This window comes from Ammospiza caudacuta, chromosome 3 (assembly GCF_027887145.1).
Source record: "Ammospiza caudacuta isolate bAmmCau1 chromosome 3, bAmmCau1.pri, whole genome shotgun sequence".
Taxonomy (NCBI): Eukaryota; Metazoa; Chordata; class Aves; order Passeriformes; family Passerellidae; genus Ammospiza; species Ammospiza caudacuta.
Genome location: NC_080595.1, coordinates 71,940,013 through 71,961,311, shown reverse-complemented (window position 1 = coordinate 71,961,311; position 21,299 = coordinate 71,940,013). Strand labels below are relative to the sequence as shown.

The window sequence follows — 21,299 nt, the reverse complement described above, 5'->3', positions numbered from 1 at the left end:
CTGAACATGGAGCTTTGTAAGTCATCGGGAAGAAATGATTTGCAGATTATGCACAGCACAGGAGTCCAGCCTTCTGCTTATCAAGACATACATTTCATAGAAGCATCTGGACATGAAACACTCTACAAAAATGCCACAGCTCTTTCCCTTTTGAAGTTTTACAACATTACAAGTTTTCTAAATCAATAATAAGAAAACATATAAACCAATTCAAAGGATATTTTTGTTTCAAAAACAAAACAAACTAGATATTTAAAATGCCTAGGTTATATTGAAAATAAAAGCACAGCCCTCAAAAAGTTTTCATCTTGATTAATCCTTTATGGATGGGATCATCTGAAGCTACTTCAGTGAAAAAACCTTAAAACTAGCTGGCCAGCTGACAATCCTCTGTATTATAAGGATACTGTCCTTACAGAACTTGCAGGCAAGTGTCTTTCTTCAGGACAACTCACCAATGGCCTTTGTGTAATGTCTGGCCCCAAGTAACAGCTCTGGAGCTCTGTACCAGAATGTCACCACAACAGGATCCAAGTCTGCCAATGGCTTCAAAGGTGAGTTAAACAATCTTGCAAAACCCATATCAGCTGGGGAATGGGGAGAAAAAATGAGAAGATTATTTAAATTCTAATACAAATAAATCAAAATTCAATAGTATTGTCAAAAGCAATTACAACAACAGCTCAAAATCATTAAAAATTACAAATCAAAGTTTCTAACAAAACAAAAACTACTTACAACAATACTGGATCAAATTTTTCTAAGGCTAAATTCAATTTAGTCCATTCCTAAAATGAAGGATAACATCTGATGTGTTTTGATCATGGTATTGTAAAACTTTACATAACACAGATGCCTGTTCATTTTTTTGAACTCTAACAGAAACTTAACCAAAGTCAACAGGTTAGTAGGTCTCTAATGTACATTTTCTCCTTTATTTTTACATATGCTTACAAAACTGTGAGTCCTTGTGACAGCTATATATTTACCCAAAGTGCAAAATTAAAATGACTGCAGTGTAAATTGTTTTTTGCACTATTTTTCAAGGCATGCCTCCTACATGTTTTGGAGGAATGAGCTCCAGAGTCAGTCAGTGGGCACTGTTACAGAGGTGTATTTTAAAACTAAGCATTCATTCTATGGAACTCAAAAATTCTCCTCAGAATGAGCCTGGTAAGTAACAGTAAGAAATGCTAGATGGGAAAGCACAAAATTTGGTACATTGTCAAACCCACACATTTTAAATCCAATTGAAATCTGAAACTTTTCTTTCACACAAACTTCAGTATTGCCACATGATTTATTTAAAAAAGGTAATATCCACATCACTGAAACTGAGAAGGGAATTAGATTTTGGATAAAGACCATCACAGCTACATATGTTACTCACCTTGACACTAAATAACTTTTGCATAACAAACCTTTGTATCTCTACAAACATGTGCAGTAATGTCATGTATATAAAAAATAAAAAACCAAACACCATTTATAAGTAACAATACTAACTTATGCTAACTAATCATAGTAGAAGTCTAAAGAACCCTGGTCATCACCACTGTTCTCTGTGGTTATTACTTTTTTGTTTCATACAGATGCTTTTATGTTTCATGTTATACCCTTGGCAAGTTTAGAAAAGCCTAACAATATATTTGGAATTTCTTAAGTCTGTAAAGTCAGTGAATGAGATTTAAAACTGAACTAAAGGTTGTAGATACATACACTCAAAGAATACTGAAGATCCGTTTCTATCTTACACAAAAGATGCATTTTTTCTATTATAGTAATGTCTTAGCTGCACAATTAAATTTTCTCAAAAAGTTTACCTATTTTGACTCTTCCTCTTTCAGGACCTTCACCCATTACCAAAATGTTTGCTGGTTTCTGGAAAACAAAAGCAGAATTTTTAGCTGATCAGCCTTTGATGATTATTTTTGAGTATAATATAATATATACATTTATTTTATGATGAAAACATCTCTGGAAACATCCTTAGAAGTCTGAAAGTACCATACCTTTATCTTGCTGACATTTAGTTTTTATTTCTAGCTACCAATTTCACAATTAGAAAACAGAAACATACTTTGACATTTCACAGTAAGAAATGCCATCTTTAAGTAAATGTGCATTTCTATTGTTACTAGAATAATTCTAATCACTGGAGAGATTTTCTTCTAGAGGAAAGTTTTACATTAGCTTAACTTTTATGCTACACATTAACAATCTGGCAAGAACCACTTTTACTGGTATAACTTATTTCAAGTGATGCCAAATCTTGGTATACAAATGCATAGTTGAGAGCCACTTTTGTTTTCATCCTATATAACTACATTTTAGAGCTGTGCTTGTTTTTAGTGTATGAATGATAAAAATCACATGGGTAAAAACACTTTTTTCCCCACAAAGTTGATTTCATGCTATGAGAATTCTCTTGAAACAGGAGTATTCACGCACAGCTATATCCCAAAAGGTTTTGATAGTGCAGACAGCAGCTTTACAAGTAGAACAAAACCTTTATAGGCATTTTTTGCAATCTATTTGTTTGCAACCAGCTGTTTGTGAACACCACATAAAATCTGCACATGACATCACAGCAATTGTTCTGCAATTAGGATCTAGGTTCCCTCAAACATCAACAGTCATTCCTTGGAAGCTTTTGTCCTATTGTGTTAACAGCTGTAAAAAGTAAACAAGATTGAAAACATTAAGTGATTTGAATGAAGAGATGCATAACAAAGCTTCAAAGCAGGATTTTTGGAATATTATTCAAACAATAATTATATCTAAATCCTTAATGCCTGCAGAGGCACCTGCTCAAGCAGGATTTGTTCAAGAATCTGAAAGAAATGTCCAGAAAACCAATGTCAGAATCTCACTTAAATTCTCAGTTCCTTGCCACTATTTACCTGAAATGAGACACTCAAACTAGGGTTTCTAATTTGACTCAAAATTACACACCTTTAGCTTTTTTGAAAAAGGAAACAAACAAAAAAAGCACTCTACTTCACCTATTCTTTTTCCTTCCCCCAGGAAGCTGTTCTTCCCATCCCACTCCCAGTGCTTACTTTGGTTCTTCCCTGGCTCCAACCATTGCCTCTCTTTCCAGATGCCTCTTTTATTCTTCCTTTTTTAATCTGTAATTCTCAACAACATCACTGACTTTTAATTCCCCAACATATGCTGGAACCATTCGAGAGGCAATATGCACTCCCTTCTTGGAAAACACAACTGATTTCAACTGACCTTGAGCAAACACCAGCAAATCTAGGAAAGAGAAAGATGAAGCTCGCTCTTGGCTAATATTTAATGACAATAAAATCAACACCTCAAGGCAATTGTTGAACTCTGGTTGTACATTTATGTATTACCCTGAATTGAATATTCCAGAGAACAGAATAATCACTTTCTGCATATTCAGTAACCAGGCAGCAAGAGATGCATGCAAGTTCACATTTTACCTCTGTTAGAAATCATATGGATATAACTGTGCTAACCAAGAGAGCAGAACTCCAGTTTTCTTGATGAACTTCTTCCTAAACTTCTGCCTAGCAACTGATTCAGAGTTGGGTATCATAAGTTTGCTGGATTGATGTGCCAAAGCCAAATGTATGAGGTTCAACAAGTCAAAGTGCTGATTCCTGCCCTTGGGTCACAACAATCCCACACAGTGCTGCAGGCTGGGGAAAAGTGGCTGGGAAGCTGCAGCTGCAGGCATTGGAACAGGCTGCCCAAGAAACTGGTAGAATCACCATCCCCAGAAGTGTTCAAAAAAATGAGGATTTGCACTTGCAGGCACGGTTTAGTTCTACACATGGTGGTGGTAGTGTGAGGTTAATGTTGGACTCAATCTTAGTAGGACTTTCCAATCGTAATGATTCTATGAATCAAAACTACTTCAACAGACCTTTACACTCAGGATTGGATTTTAAGCACTATAAAAATGCATTTACTTGTCAAGTGAAGCAAGCTGATAAAAATGATTTTACTGCACTGATTTATAGGTGAGGTTGTTTCTAATAAAAGAATTAGGTTGTAAGAAATAAACATTCTAACTTCAGCAGAAAGGACTTTCAGAACAACTCACAAGAGCCGTATTTTATCTCTGGCAATATAATATTCTCCAAATAGCAATTTATTCACAGAAAAAAAGCTCCCAACTTTTTAATCTGCTGACCTTATCCACAAATATTCACAGAATATTTCAGGTTGGAAAGGACCTCTGGAAATAACAAGCCTAAGGCAGGGTTACAAATTACAGCAGATTGCTCGGGCCTGAGCCAAGTTGGGTTTTAAACTTCTCCACAGATGGAGACTCTCTCTGAAACTTCAGTGTTTGACCCCTGTGACAGTAAAAAAGGTTTATCAGTAGAGTATATTTACATCTACTGCCTCCTGTTCTACCACTGGATAGCACTGCAAGGAGTCTGGCTCAGCTTTCTTTATTCACACTTATCAGGCACATATACACATTGATAAGATCCCACATGAGCCTTCTCTTCTGGAGATTGAATAGCCCCAGCATCCTCAGCCTCAGCAAGATTCCCCAAAGCCCTAGGAGCCTTAGTGGTCCCATGAGTACAGGAGATATACTAGGTCAGGGTCTATGGAAGCAAGAGATTTGTCCATTTATGTATTTTTGAAGCCAGAATGTTTAGAAGAGATGTTGTTCTGATTAAAATTTAAATCTGTTCTAATATATAATCCACTGAGGATCGGAACCCTCCTTAGGCAGCCAGCAGAGAAACTAAGTGATTTATGAACTTAGCAGATGTCACGTTCATTAGCTCTTGTGAACCCCTCTGAGAGAGTCAGGGGCAGGGGAAACAGGGAAGGGATTAAATGGGAAATAATTAAAAACTTTAATTGAGCAAAAGAGCAAGCACTTCTCCTGAGGCACCACCCCCAGTGTGAAGACAGCAGGGATTTCATGGATGGCAACCTGATGCCCGCAGGATCCCCGCTGTGCCAGTAACACCTTTCATTGTGGCATCTTCCCGAGAGGTGAGAAGTCTTGGTTCCAACCTGTTTCTTAAGTAACAAGAAGCCTACATCCCAACTTCTTATTTCCCACATGAGCAAATTAACCACTTGATAATCTACTAATCAGCACTTTCTAAGTTCCTCTCGCTAATCAGAGCTGTTCTGGCTAGGAAAGGCTTTTCAATGTACATATGCTAAACCAGATGGGACCCAGCTTCTTGAGATGCAATGTATAATATCCAGTTCCTGTGCCCATGAATTTTTATTTAATAAAAATAAGCAGCTTCAGAGGAGCTTAAAATATAGGTCAAATATTTTGTGGTTGTTTTATATAATAATGGCTTGAATATTGTAAAACTCTTCCCAGAGCCTTCACATTGCACATACCATGGTGAGAGAAACACAACCCTTTGGCTAAAAAAGAGGCACCAAGGCAGAGCAGCAGAATTTCAGGTACTCAGGTATGGAAGAAAGCTTTTTGGTTTACTTCAGAGGGAATAATTTGGCACCAGAGATCCTCAGGAAACTATGTTAGGAAGGTTTCCATCATGAGATAAGAGAAAGGACTACTGAAGGAGAATTCTAATGACCTCTGCTTCTTGGAGAAGGTAGAACATGTTAGCTCTACCTTAGTTCTTAGTAATCTCTGAAAATGGAAAATGTAGCATTTAAATATTAAAACATTTTACTCCAAGATCATCACTTAGATGACAATAAAACTACAGCCTAGTGTACTATAGTTACTGGACAGCTGCAAAAATCAGACTAAAAAGCAGGAATGAAAAAGCCCCACACTTCATTTATGTTCAGCTATATATAAGTCATAAGCACCAGTCTGGTTCCTGACACAAATCCTACTGTCAGCCATTTGATGAAGAAAACAGTGTTTTAGCTGGAAGGAACCATCAAGAACCAAGCAGCAGCTAAAAGACCAAAAGCTGGCACATACTTAAGAGTAAATTGTGTCTGTATACAAGAGGACAAAATTTTAATAAACAAAGTTTGAGAAGCCCTGCTTAAAATCATTATCTAACTCCTCTAGAGTAGCAGTTGGGTGAGACAACCCAACAAGGAGTACACTTTTCAAGCAGTTACATTCTAATTGATCCTCTATTTTCCTCATACTCTCCCCCCCTCACTGAGAACACAAACACCAGCTGGGAAGCAAAGTGATGCTGCTGCATCTCCCCCTATCTAGTTGCTATAGGAACAACAGAAACAGTAAGAATAAGGAGTCTCACATTTAATATAAGCTATAAAAATGAACAGGCAAATCCCTGCTGAGAAATTCAGTTGAGGTTTGACTGTCTAAAAAAACATTTGCAAAAAGAGCAAGGTTAACAGTAACAAATAACGGAAGCAAAAATCTGAAATATTTGCAAAAAGGGATGAAGATGACAATTCTTTACAAGTCTTTACAATAGGTTCAATAAGCATTGATAATAACATTTATTTTTCTACATTAGTGGGGGAGAGGGAATAAAGGAATTTTAAAAATCTTGATGGGAGAGAAATTAAAATGTTGGATTAACAAGTGTGTTTTCACAAATACAAGAAGAGTCACAACTGGGACTCATACAGACATTTATGTGAAGATACACTTCTAATTTTAATATTTAGACAGTAAAACAGAAGAAAGGTTGAAAGAAACGAAACCATCTATGTTATTAAAAGATTATAATAGTTCAAAACAGGAACAACAACCTAACAATAGATGGCAATACCTCAGTTTTAATGGTTGTTGTGATCTCCTTAAGTACAGCAGTGACACAATTCATAAGAGATTTGGTGCAGAATTACAGTCCTATGAAAAAATGTCCATAGGGATACACCAGTTTCCATACACAATTCTTTATTGTTTATGTCCAAACAAATGTGTTTCCCTTTTGGAATGTGCCACTGGAAAAAGAATAATATCAAATTAGGAGGCTTCTATTGTAAAAGATTGCAAGCCTTACAGATAAAGGCTCTCCCCAGTTACTGACACTGCCTTGCAATGAGGTCTTTTCAAGTCTCCATTATTTAAAAAAACAATTGTAAACAGCCCAGTGTTGATACATAAAGACACTTTCATTTCACAAGCAAGAAGAGAGCAATAATATTTTTGTCTCAGCTTTCAGCATGCTGCTCCCCAAATGACAAAGGTCCTGAGTGAGATGGCCATGTTCCACTCTGCAGGCACTACTCCAAATACAACTGAGTCAGTTCAAGGGTAAGAGGGAGACGCTGATTGTTCACTGAAATTTGTAAACAAAGCTTTTGATCTTCTCATCTGTAAGGAAATGTAGTCATTTCCCTGCCTTAAACCAACACTGTTCAAAATCAGACTTTGCTCAGATCAATAAATTCCCACATAGGTACTAGCACTGCTGCTAACAATTGAGCTAATTAAATTTAATTTTAAAAATGAAAGGTTCTTAAAATATTGTATTATGCACTGCAAATCTCTAAATCATTACCACTTCCATTTAAAATATTTCCATATATTGAAATGCAGGTAGGAAAATTGTTATCCCCACTTCTCTTTTTTTAGAAAACTGTTTGATCAACATTTTTCTGATACTGAAGCACTAGACAGAAGTATAAAATATACAGTAAAATATCTTCACATCTGCTCCTCTTTAGCCTTACACACTGCAAACTCATATGAGAGTCACTACTCTGATTACATAACATCACTTTCAGTTTGGTTTTTATCAGTTGTTATCCTTAATGTTACAAAAACCCAACCATATTTCATTACATCTTTGGCCTAGGTTTGTAATTCATACAATTTTCTTCCACTGTTTCTCTATTCTGTTGAAATGATTGACTTTGCAAAGTAGTATCTTTAGCAAATTACTTTAACAAAATAATATCTTTAACATCAAGATAATTATAATTTCATTTGAATCAATAATGTAATAACACATATTATCAAATTATCAAAAGGCCAAACATAAAGCTGATTACAACAGCACATGATCTAAAGAGTTAGAAAAATCTCAAGGCATACAAAATGCTTTGAAATGGTAGATTATTCAACTGAACTCAAAACTTATTTAAATCTGAAAAGGAGGAAAAAAAAATAAGAGGTAAATACATTAAGTAAATAAAAAGAACACAGGAAACAAGGAGTACCACAGAATGCTTTTATCCCATTAAGCAGAGTGCTTGTGCCTCTGCGATAACAGATTTTAAAAGGAAAAAAAATGTTATTGCAGAGAAGTAATTGAGGTCAGTCTAGAGAAGAGTGGGAATCTATAAGAGAAATTCTGCAGACACCAAGATCAGTGAAGAAGGAGGAGCAGGAGGTGATCCAGTCTCTGGAGCCAAAATTCTCCTGCAGCCTGTGGTGCAGACCATGAGATCCATCTGTAGCCTGTGGAGAAGCCCACACTGGAGCAGGTGGATGCCCAAAAGACAATTATGACCCAGGACTTGTGATCCCATGGGGGACCCATGCTGGAGCAGCCTGTTCCTGGAATGCTGCACTTCATGGAAAGAAAAAAAGGAAGGACTCATGCTGGAGCAGTCTGTGAAGAACAGAAATCTGTGGGAAAGACTCTTCAGAGAAGTTCATGGAAGAGTGCCTCCCGTGAGAGGGACACGGCAGTGGAGCAGGGGAAGGACTCCTGCCCTGAGGAGGAAGCAGTGGCAGAACCAACACAGGATTAACTCGCTGCTAACCCCATTCCCTAGCTCCCTGTGCCACTGAGTGTGGGGAGGAGGTAGAGAATTGGGAACAAAGTTAATCCCAAGCAGGAGAGCAGGGGATATGGTTTTAGGATTTGTTTTACTTCTCATCATGCAGCTCTGATTTTGATTGGGAATGAATTCAACTAATTTCCTTAAGTTAAGTCTGGTTTGCCTGTGGTGGCAACTGGTAAGTGATCTCTCCCTATTCCTTTCTCTCACCCCATCCGCCTTTTTTTTCCTCTTTTCTCTCGCCTATCCAGTTGAGGGCGCTTTGGTGGGTACCAGGCACCCAACCCAGGTCCAACCACCATAAAATGGCACACAAAATTTTACAGCTAAGTGTCATCAGACTGTGTCTCTAAAAAGTTCCCAAAATTAATTTTATTGCCATTAGAGGGATATTAGTGACAACAGATACAGATTTAAAAATGCATGGTTACTTTTTATCTCCACTCTTGGTCCTTCTAAAATAATTTTAAAATGAAATGTGTTCAGAACTGATAAGGAAAAAATGCTCTTGCGGGAATCTTAGATATGAAACTGCATACTCAGACACAAACCATGCTGTCAGATTATGGTAGTGACTTATGCATTTCATAGCAGCTGAACAGATGCGGTCAAAATAGTCATTTCACTCCAGCTACCATGAATTCTATAGCAACTACATTTGCAGAATTTACCTGAGACTGATGGCAAAACATATTACTAACTAGGAGTAGGAACAAAATGTACAGAATATACCTGAAATATTTCTTTGGAATGCCTTAGGTAAAGATTTTGGTTAAACATATTCCTTGCTTGTACTCATTATGTGTTGAAAGGGGAAATGTGCTGTTTTCATATAGAAGCTAGTTATCAAAGAAACCTTTTCATGTTTATATACTCTTATAAAACCTGGCATAAAAAACAAAGGTAAAGGAACGCAGAAAAAAGCAAACTTTGGCCACAGTGCAACCATAGATCTGCATTTTATTTTTTTTTTTTCGAAGTCCATGAATTAAGCTTAAGCTGACGTATCCTTCAACAAAAGCAAAGATGTCACTACACACACTTCATTACAGACTGATTTCAACAGCCCAAGGATCCGGATATTCATCTGGAGGATCAGCCAAAATCATAGAGTGCTTTGAGCTAGATAGGACCTCTAGAGGTCATCTGGACATTTTGCAGTCCAAAACAAATCCAAATTTGAAGCTGCATCAAATTGCTCAGTATCATGACCAAGGGAGCTGCAAGTCTCTAACAGTGGAGGTTACCAAGCCCTTCTGGTGGGGAACACCTGGCACTGTCTGACAAAAAAAATTGTTTCCCAGCACCTAATCAAAATGTCTCTTGTTAAAACATGGATGTGGTTCCCTCTCCTCCTTCTGCATATTTCCCTTAAGAGAAATAGCCCTCGCATTTCTACAGCCCTCGCAGCTCAAGTCTCCTCAAACCACTCATGCTGCCTAGCTGCATGGTAGGACAACTGAGGCTCAGAGAGCCATCTCTGTCACCCTGCTGTAACCAAGCCTACTGCACCTTTGGCTGAACAGCTCCAGAATCACACATTTAGCCACAGAAAAACATATCTGAGATGACAGTGTCAGCCTGGAAGTCCAGTCTCTAGAACACACTCACTGCTGAAGTATCTCACCAAAGGGAAAGTCAGACTTTTCCACTCTGCCTGCATTTTAACCAAATCACACACAGATATACATTCTAATTAAGTTGCTGCTTCTTCAGTTACTCTCATATATACACAATTAAATCAGTGGTCAGGTAGAATATTCATGTCTCTGTTTGACTTGATTTTTCGTAGGTCAGATGTTCTCTTGAGATGTAATTAAGCATATACTTCAAGAGACATTAATTCTTTAAATTCACTCCCCTCATTTCTATCTAGGCCTTCCCCAGAAAGGCCAAAATATCCATGCTCCTTATAAGAATACTCTGGTTTAAAATCCATTTGGAACAATGGTTTCTTAGGCAATTTCTAGAAAAAATATTTGATTTATAAACTCAACATGCTTTGCTGAAGCAGGAAAAGACTATTCACCAACTCTATTCCCTGGATAATATAGTTGCACTTATGTCATTGGAAAATTGACTGTACACACAAGGAGAATATGAAATAAGAGTAATCACAAGAAGAGAATATAATTTTGGCCTGCATAAAAGTTCAGAAATGCAACAATCTTCCTTTCATACACCATTTCAGGTTTCTTATGGCTGACAGGGTGTTAAACCAATGCAAGACAAAAATGAAAACTCCAGACAATTTTGGATTCTGGGCATTGCTTTGATTAAAACAATCTTCACAATGTTCCAGTATACCAAGTTTCACCCCAATCAATGGCAATACAGTTTAAGTGAAAAAGAAAAGGATGAAAAAAGTCACATTTGGAGAATGCCAAAACATTTGTCACAAATTAAATTTGATGTTGCTATGCAACATTATCCAAAGCATTCTGCTGTTACCAGGGCTGCAATAGCATACTTGAACTTAAAATGTTACATGTAACCTTGAGAAGGGCAAAGAAGGGGGAAGTTAGAAACAAAGACACAAATATGATCATAAATTTTCAATGAAAAATAAAAGGTCATAAAGCAAATGTTCAAATAATATGCTGAATTCACATTGTCCCTGGGATTTTCAACACATTGCAGTACACACTCCAGCAAAATTCCCATGAAGATACCCAGCAACCATCTAGGCCTTGTTTTCAGACCTTGCCTGGGCTCTTTGGGAGCACCAAGCACAGCACAGGACAAGACAGATTGTCCAACCTCGCTACCCCATTTCTGAACAGTAAGATGTGCAGGCCCAGAATGCCTGAGAACAGAAGAAAGACTCACCTCAGGAATACTTTGGAAGAATGTTCTGCTTTTAATGCATTACAAAAAAACCCCAAAAAACAGAGGGGATAAATTTTGTTCTATAAAAGCACAGTCAAACTCTTCCTCTGCTGGGCCTTTAAAATACATCCTAAATGCCCCAAGATACTGTGGTCAAGCCAAGTCTTTGCATCTCTGCTATCAAGTTCTCATAACACATTCTTCACACATAATCTTTACTCAGAATAATAACCCAAAGGCAAATAAACTGAGAAGATCCGCGCACACATGAAACATTACCAACACTACCATTTTCTTCACCTTTTTAAAGGCAAAAGCCAGGAGACAGTAAGTCTGACAGAACATTAACGTAAGAAAGCCTATGCCTGTATTGAGATTAGGACTAGAATTTAAGAGAAGGGGGAAATGACATGATGCAATTCTCACCTGTTCCTTGCATTACTTTGTTTCTGTTACAGCAGCATGAAAATTAGATACCATAACCGCTAATTCTTTCAGTTCAGGCACTAAATTCCACCACAGCCAAAATCTGGTATTTGTTTTATATTCTGACAACTCCTCTTAATTGAGTTAAGACAGAAGCATGAAGCCACTATCCAATCAAACAATAAATGACAGAAAGTGAGACTGGTGACACCATCATAAAACATTTTCTTAATTGCCTTTCACAAAGTATTTTTGGCAGTAAAACTCCAATACCTCCATTCCCCCAAGAGTGTGGTAGAGTCAAATTCTTAACAAAGCCTTTCTGACTGCAATAAATAATATAGTACCAGATTAATAGATATAAATGTAATCCATTTTCATTACAAACAAGCTTCTGCTTGGATAGCTTAGATTGACTGAATTAGGTTGAAATATTAAAAGCCCTTTAATGGAAATTTCAAAAGAGGAAAAGAATAGGGTAGCATGATTACCTGAAGTGGTTACTTCCATGCTGAGTGGGTCTTAACAAGTCCCCTTTTGTCTGCATATGGGCATGAAAATTTAGCTGAAGGGACTCAGAACTATGGAATACATTTTTTTTTATTATTAGAGTATAAACTTGGCAAGATTCAGAAAAGCAATAAAAACATTTTACACAACTTTAACAATCAAAGGTTTAGGTCTAATAATATTTAATATATTTTCATTAGCTCTTGTCAGTTTCTTAAGTGTGAAATTTTGCAGCATCAAGCTACCTTTTTTAATCCATTTTCACATATGCAGTTTTTCTATGCTCATTATCTCAAGAATAAAAAAGTGAAATGCCATCTCTTCTCTCTTCCTTCCTTGATGTTGAGTCTAAAGACTAAAACTAACCCTTACCTACATGAGCAATTCAAATGCCTGTTATACTGTAGCATCAACCTTCTTCTCTGTATGAAAACAATCTAGATCAGTGATTTATAATGTAAGCCAAATCCTTATACATAGTCTTTATTACACCATCTTAAAGCAAGTTCCCAGATTCCACTATTTGCAGGGCTAGGTTAAGTGTCCCTTTTTCCTCATGATTTGTCCAGCAGATCAGTTTTCAGGTTTCAAGAAGAAATTTTATCACCTAAATACAAGCCTTGTTCCTACAGCAATACTGACTGGAACTTAACAGTCCTCTGGACCTTAAGGTCTCAAACTCACCATCCAGTTACCATGTTTAGGCAATTACCTCATGTATCACTTGAGGCAGCACAACCTCAGCTGTCTTGCAGTAGAATAAAAGCAAATGCAGACCCCAAAGCAAGCAGATAGTACCACTGTTCAGCTGACATGTGCATTACAAACAAAGCTAAATAAAACATAACCTTTGAAACCCATCCTAACAGAAACTTTTTTGCTATTTTATCACCATCAGCCTGTTCACCTCAGGACTCAGATCAAATCTCTCTTTATCTCTCAGTCAGTTCTCAGCTTCCTGACTTCTGGGAGACCTTCAGGCTCATGAAGACTGATTTTTAAGAAGACAAGCATCAATGGCCAGCTTCTTCAACAAAAGTTCAGACCTAGTCTCGCAACATTAAGTCAGAGAAGTCTTGTGCTCCTAGTTTTCTCTTGGAAGTTTTCCAAAAGTGTCTCCACATGAACAAGCAGCTATGAAGTCTTTTAAGTAACCAGTAAATGCAGCCAGCCAAATGGCATGCTAAAACAAGGTCACAGACAGTAATTTCCACTGTTCTTCAAAAGAGCACTTGTTTCACAGCATTAACCAGATTACAGGAGAGCAGAATCCCCATTCCATCTCAAGAGTTGTTCTGCCTCTGCAGCCCACATCTCCATTACTGTACTCCTCAAGGCAGGGTCCCTGGGTAGCTGCAGTGCTCATCCCTGCTCATGTGCTCAAGGTGCTCTGTCATGGACGGGCCTGCAACAATTTCCTTGGATGAAATGACACTGATGAGATTTTATGAGGCAGTGAACCTCACAGGAGACACAGGAAAACATCTCTGGATATACTGCTATAGCAGCATTCAGTATTAGACTTCAATATTACAAAGTTAGTAAACAAGATAGGATGATTATCTGAAATCTTTTTAGGTCTTTTCTTGTAGAAGAAAAAGTCAGAAAGAGGTAACAAAGGCTAAGTTTGTAGATAGATTCATAAGTTATAGTATTTCTACTTGTTTTTTCTGAAGTCTGGGATGGATTCATTACCTGCCATTACTCCCACACACAGATGAGATTAAGAGATACTAAGTAGCACATCTGCATGTGTTTACACTCACGATATCTTGGTAATGTTTCTCAATACAAATGCACCCTAAACTTTTGAAAACCCTGCATTCCATTTTTTCTCATTTAATCAGGAAATGGTAGGGAAAGGAGCTTAATGTTCAGCTGGGATTCAAATTTGTATGGTGTTCCTTTTGTGGCATAAGCTTCAATCATTATAAATTCAGTGTAACAATAACGGTCTAGATGGTCTAGATGTGAGGAACTGAAGACCTAACCCTTAAATCAGCACTAATTCAGAACTATCAGCAGCTCAAAACAATTTAAAAGCATGTCATCACAACAATTATTCACATAAATAAAGGTCATCTGTGTTTGGAAGGTTTTACACCGATTAAAATAATTTTCTAACAGGCCAGGCAGGAACAAGCACGAACCCTTTCAATACAGAATGTACTTCCCAAAATTACCATAAGCAACTGAAAGGCATAGATGTGGAATACTGCTATTCCAAACATGAGTGAACACTGCCTACACAACAACCCAATTCAAGTGTTTGTTTGTTTGTTAATGCAGCCTTTCTTGCACAAAGGGCACAATATCTAAAGTACTGAAAAACAGCTCCTGCTTTGGAAAGCTCGAGGCTGGGAAAGGCCAACACTGGAGCAAATGGAGAGCAGCGCACGCTGTGTAAGGAAGACACAGCTGCACCTGCACAGCTCAGGGCTTTGGCTTCAGGGAGGGACAGAACTTGAACAGCAACCAGAGAGGTGCTTTCAAGCAAAGACTGACACATAAAACATTGAAACTGGGAGGAGCAAGGGACAGAGACCAAGGAAGGCTTCTCCAGCCACAGGCATAGCTGGTGAAGGCTGTGAAAGGTGTATAAGAACAAAGGAGAAAAAAGGCTCTGAATACAGAGACTGAAAACCTGAAATTGGTTGAAGAAAAGGAAAACTATTTAAAGTTAAGATTTAATATGCCAATTAAAAAATTATGGAGACCACAAAATTATCTTTTAAGACTCCTGAGCACTTATCCCAGCTATTTAGCTACTGTAGGTATAGTCCAAGATTGCTAAGTTTTCTTGCCTTGGAAAAGAAAAATATATTCCTTTCCCAGATATCATATTATTTACACAGCTTGATAAATATTTATATTTTAAAAGCTATTATTGAAAATCACAAAGTTTCACTTTAAAGAATGACATTTGTAATTTGCGTTTTAGTATCAACTCAACAGTCACAGCCTCGAAGCAAAGGCTTTAAGTAGTTATGTACCCTGCCACCTTGGGCATTTTTGCCTGTTTATCCAGTTTCCAGATTTTCACACAGAAAAACATCACTTATTCAGAAGAGTCTTTCTACAGAATACTTGCAGCCATTCATTTCAAACCAGCACCTCCAAAATTTCAAAATAAAGATGCTGCAGCAAAGTACAGTGGACACATGCAAGGAAGGTTCCTAACTCACACCACCATGACTTCAGAGCTGGTATCACTGCTCCCTCCTTTCAGTCTATGCATCTGTTGCTAGCAATGAGATTGTGTTTGAGGGCCAAAAAACTTGACAAGAGCTTAGACAACCTGTTTTTGAACCTAATAACTCTGGCCACAAAGAGCTCTCACTGCACTCTGTGCTAGTGGAAAGCTGCCAGGACCCCTCATATATTTGCTTGAATAACCAAAATCAGTAGGTTTTCAATGGCAAACTTCTCCGTAGCATAAATGAGTGAGATCCCACTTAAAAATTGTTCATAAACACATTTATTAAACATATATATACAATACAATTAACAGTTTTGTTACATTCTTTGTATTTGTAATAGGCATTTTCACATGCAGAGTAACACATTTGGAGTAGCCTTAGATATTCATGCAGCTAGATGAACAAATCAGGCTAAATGAAAGCAGGAGCTGTCAGCAGCTCCACCTACATGCAGGTAACTGCCATGGGCATGCTCTTATGTGGCATCTTGCATTAAGCACTAAGCAACCTACTCCTTTTCATGGAGGCATAAACATTTCTTGTATTTACCACACAATTCCACTGGTAAAAAAACTGTGCTCACAAGCAAGTAGAGCAACTGAAGGGCTTTGAGTTCATATTCCCCATCTCACACAATAACATCTCCTTCAAGAAAACATGCTTATACTCTAAACTGCAAGTCTCAGAGCAAGAGGTTGCTCAGGTTAGAGACTACATTAATAGCTGAAATGAAAACTGAGGTGCAGCAGATCAGTGATGAAATCTCTCCAGATTAATAATGAGTTTATCCACTTGACCCAATATCTTACAGTGTTCATGAAGCCAAGATGGGATTGAGGTGATGACACACTGTCAGATGCATGAGTATTCCATTTAGGCTTCCATAACACATATGGAAGCTTTTCAGCCCTTAAATTTAAAATAACCTAGGTAAATAAAGAAGAATGTTTGTATTGAACATACCTGATACAGTGACTTGAAGTGTTAATGGAAATTACTACAGTTTATTAAAAGCTGCACAGTATCTGAAGCAAAATGCTAATCTTCTGTCCTAAAAACATCTTGATTTATGAATGCAAAAAGAAGAAAAAAATATATTTGAGGAAGCAGTGATGGCAACTAGGCTGGAATAAGTTATACAAGAAGCAAGTTGTTTCTTTATCTCCTTTCTTCAGAAGTGTAGAAGAGCTTTTTTAGGGGAAAGAAAATACAATAAATATATTTACATAGTGTAACATACAAATGCTACAACACGGCATTTCAGATTCTTAAAATTTTGTTTCTGTAGTATATTGCCAGAATCTTCATTTTTTATTTTACTACCTAACAAAAATGCATCAGAAGACAATTATGTTAAGAGATGCTTTCATGAACAAATGCATTAGGTATTAGTATTACTTGTCCTCATTAATGCAAACCAAAAAGCATTTCTTGGCAGGATATTAATGCATGATGCTTAAATATTTTAGATGAACCAGCTTAAGACAAGACGTGAGAGTCTGTTAACTACTTTTGAAGATTAGGCTCTTTCCAAATGACACATATAGCACAAAACAAAGAAATCATTAAGTCACCTCAGAAAAATTTAATTCAACACATTAGCATTTAAATAAAGCCTCTTTAATATCTCTGGAGTTATTTGCAGCAGTTTTACCATAGTTTTGTAGTGAGCATCAAGACGCCTTTTACACACTGAAGTAGCTGTGCTGTATCTAACACCACGTGGAATGGCTGATTAATTATTGACTTGGAATGCCTGCAGACAAGTTTACAGCACCAACTACTAAAAGTTTTTTCAATCAATTGTCAATCAAGGCTGATTCTAGATTGAAGTCTGTGGTTGAAGATTCTCAACTTTCATGCAAAAACCGTGCAGTCAGTAATACATATACTTGTGATAATATAAATATCACAAACATTTCTGGGAAGTTTGATTTTTTTTTTAACTGTACTGACAAAAAAGTTATTTGCTGTTTAAAAAAATAAAGTCTGCCAAATCCAAAATGGATAAACCCCCTTTTATTTTGTATACTATTTTCCCAATGATTTCCAAATGTTTTAGTTTAGAAGAATTGCATAAAGACTAAGACATATCAGAACTATAGATTGTAGCAGTTTAAACATACATGACTATTTTCACACATAAAGCTACTAATGGAAGCTAAAAGCTAGAAAAGATAGGGATAGAAGATTTAGTACATATAATTTTGAGTGGAGAAACACAGAAAGCTGTTTTGGGAAACAAAAGCCTTAGAAAAGTCAGTCTCAACATCTTTTCTGAGGCAGAACCACCACAGTAAGGAGTGTCACTGAATTCAGAATCCAGAGACTAAGTTTTAATGAGTGGGTAAAGTTTTTGTATGAGCATGGTACTTTTAATGAGAACCTAAAACAAAGGAGAGTCCCTCCACCTGGAATGTGTGAGCTTTTCCTGCATGGGGGTCAAGTTATGAAACACAGCATTGTACCTGTACCAGCCACAGGATTCAAAGTTACAGAGGCCAAAGGGAAGAGCGATAATTAAGATTGTGAAGGTGAGATAGAGGAGTATTTTAGGAAAGTCAAAGCTGAGTCAAGGTTATATGAGTAATGTTAAAGAAGTGGCAAAAGGCAGATCAACAGATATGGAACGTGGGCAGAGGAGAAGGAAGTTGGAAGCAAATGAAAGATTTTTGTCAAGAAAAAAAACCAGAAGAATAGTTGTGAATGTTCTACGTGCCGAAAACAAAATCTGAAGTAGTTCAGAACTAATTATAATATTTTTCCATTCAATAATTATGCACTTTTAAAAAATGAAAAACAACCTGCATAGACATGCAATGGCTGTGAGATTCCTGAGAAACATTGTGATTCATGTCAAAAACACGAGCACGTTAAAGAGTGGCAGGTCAAGCTGCCCTAATGTTTTTAATTTTAATTTTTTTAAAATTAGACAACTCCAAACACATATCACACTTTTTTTTTTTAAAGTAAGACACAACTGTACTTACTACAGCAAATTTGCCTCAGCTTACTAGATAAAATAACTATGTTTTCAGTGCTCAAGTCTTAAGATTTACCTCACTGTTGATGTTGCCAATAAGACTTTAGATATTCTCATAAAAATCAAGTTGCTTAAAATGCAAACAAACTCCCTGTGGAAATTGTTATTTTCTTTTTTCAAACTGCATAAGCAGGCTAGACACTCAAGTCCTGTTACTCAAAGCCAGATTATGACTTTTGAAAAGTTTACTGTGTAACAAAATGCCTTTGAGAAAATCCCTGGCTTTCAGAACACAACATCAGAGCACTTTATACTTCCTGTTAGTCTTTCCCATGTTTTGTATTGTCTATGCTCATCAACTGAAATTCTTGTCTATAAACTGCAACATCAATTTTGAGAATAGTCACAAACTTAGGACCAGGATTAAAGTTTATGGAAGCTTTATTGGAGGCAATAATAATTCTGATAAAGATTTAACGGCTGCAATGTTCCTACAATTAAAAATCCCAAAGCCATCAATACATTTAACAACTTGAAATCTAACATTAATAAGATTAAAAGAGACACTCACACCTTCAATTCTGAACAAAATTTTTTCTAAGACTGAAGTGCTCCTTGCACACTGAAGCCTAAACTAGACATACACTGTAGGAGAACTGTGCCCAAAAGGCTGCATTGTTCTACAAGCTCAGCATATGGGTACCAGTCAGAAAAACTCAATATCATACTGTCATTATTACTACACTGACATTTTAGTCACTTGCATTTAATAAAATCACTCTCAGAAACAATGTAAAGCACTTGGAAATTAATGAAATAGCTGTCCAGTTTTAATGCTAGTAAATAGGACAATTTTATCTCACCCTATTAAGGAGTGAAATATCAAAGAACTATGCACTTTCTGCAGAATAAAAACATGCAGGTGAGCAGATACTACAGAGCACCTAACGCAGAGTAAATCCACACCCTAGACTACCTTGCTGTAACTTGTTCATGTAGTCATACCCTCTGCATTAGTTTCAGGTTTTCAACTACATTAAAACTACAAAAATCCTAAAAATGGTTCCACATCATGTGCACCAAGAAAAACAGCTGTATAGTTTAAAATGTTGCTGCCTCCAACAGCCCACGCTGTCTTGCTGGAAACAATCACCCAGGCAGCAGATGGCTGGAGTGGATGAGCTCCTCTGCTGCAGCACTCCAGTCCACTTTTAGCACCTCAAAGGCAGCACTGGGACCATGGGCTGGGTCACACAGTGGAGAAGCACCCTCACCTCACTGAGCACCCAGCATCGCCCCCAGTGCCGCAAAGAGCTGGGCAGGGACACCGCTGCCATGCACTGGCACAGCTGGACTGGGCACAGACCCCTTTCAGAACGGCCAAACAGGTACTTTCCACACCACTCAGAAGAGCCACAAAACAAGTTTAATGCAGTTTAGCTAATCTAGTTCAAGACTTTATGCATACTTTCTTGAGTGTCCCCATGAACACCACCCATGAGAGTGAAGAAGCGAGATTAGCATCTAGTATTTTTCCAATGAAGCAAAAAGAAAAGTCCTGAAGTGAGCAGAACTGTGGGGAACAGCACTTCAGTAAGCTACAAGTTATAAAGGAATTTAAAAAGGAGTGTAAAGGAATAGGAACACATATCCCTATAGAGAGGGGAAAAAATAAGAATCAAAACTTCACATTGCAGAAGGAAAAAAAAAAATCTTTAAATGAGATAAACAAGAAAACAGCTTGACCTCACATTTTTTCAAACACATCAAACCACTTGCAATATACACTCAGGCACTCTTCTGGTAGATAGAAAAGATCACTTTTAGGTCCCCTAAAAGGCTTACTGTTACTGCAAGCTCTTCCCAATGCACTACAGAAACTGGCACCAAAGAAGAGCTCCTCACCAGAGCAAGGAGATGTGCACAGAGAAAGAAACTTAAGTAAATCCTGCATCCTAGAAAAGAGCAGCAGCCAGCCAGTAAATAAATTTGCCGACAGCAAGATTACTAAGAAGCCCCTGAAAATGTATTATATGATCCAGCTATAACCAGAATTTCAAGCACACGCCCTACCCAAAACCTAAATGGGTCTGCAATTCTATTTGGTTTAGCTATCAAGAACTCAATATTTACTTGATAAACAGTTTTAGGGCTGAGACTAGGATTCACACTCAAGAAACAAACCAAACTTTAAACATCTTATTTAAGAAATTGTATTTCATCTGAGCTGGCAAATAACTAATCGTTAACTCACAGTTAAACAGCCAAAATCCAGTTTTTATAGCATTAAAAATCAGCATCAGTTCATTAAAATGTGTCCTACTGGAGTTTGCATTTATTTAATGATTCTAACAGTCATCATCCACAACTGTTACATCAAAAGTAACTACTTGAAAGGTATATCAAAGTAAAAATGTACAAGTGCATTTCATGGATTAGAGAAGAATGCAGAACAGAAGACACTTCTGAAAAATCTTCTATTTGGCAACAACTACAGTGTAAGACAAAATGGCTTGAGTAGCTGAAATCCCCCATTCCAAGAGGATTTTCAGGAATGCAAAATATTTGCTATGGAATTTTATTTTTCATTAGTTATGTTTGAGAACACCAGCTACAGAGAACATTACCATGCTAAATTTTGGGATTTGGGCTCAATATTTAAACTAGCAAAACAAGCAGGCATAAAA

General features: G+C 37.1%; 1 protein-coding gene across 1 annotated transcript in view; it reads right to left on the bottom strand.

The window, feature by feature from the left end:
• The window catches only part of CDK19 (cyclin dependent kinase 19), a 121,976-nt gene that overhangs the window by 34,155 nt on the left and 66,522 nt on the right, over positions 1 to 21,299 (bottom strand). The window contains exons 5-6 of the mRNA XM_058800947.1: positions 1,824 to 1,881; positions 456 to 587 (exon numbers count right to left, since the gene is read on the bottom strand). Coding sequence (XP_058656930.1) covers positions 456 to 587; positions 1,824 to 1,881 — 190 coding nt within the window. The remainder of the gene's footprint in view (positions 1 to 455; positions 588 to 1,823; positions 1,882 to 21,299) is intronic.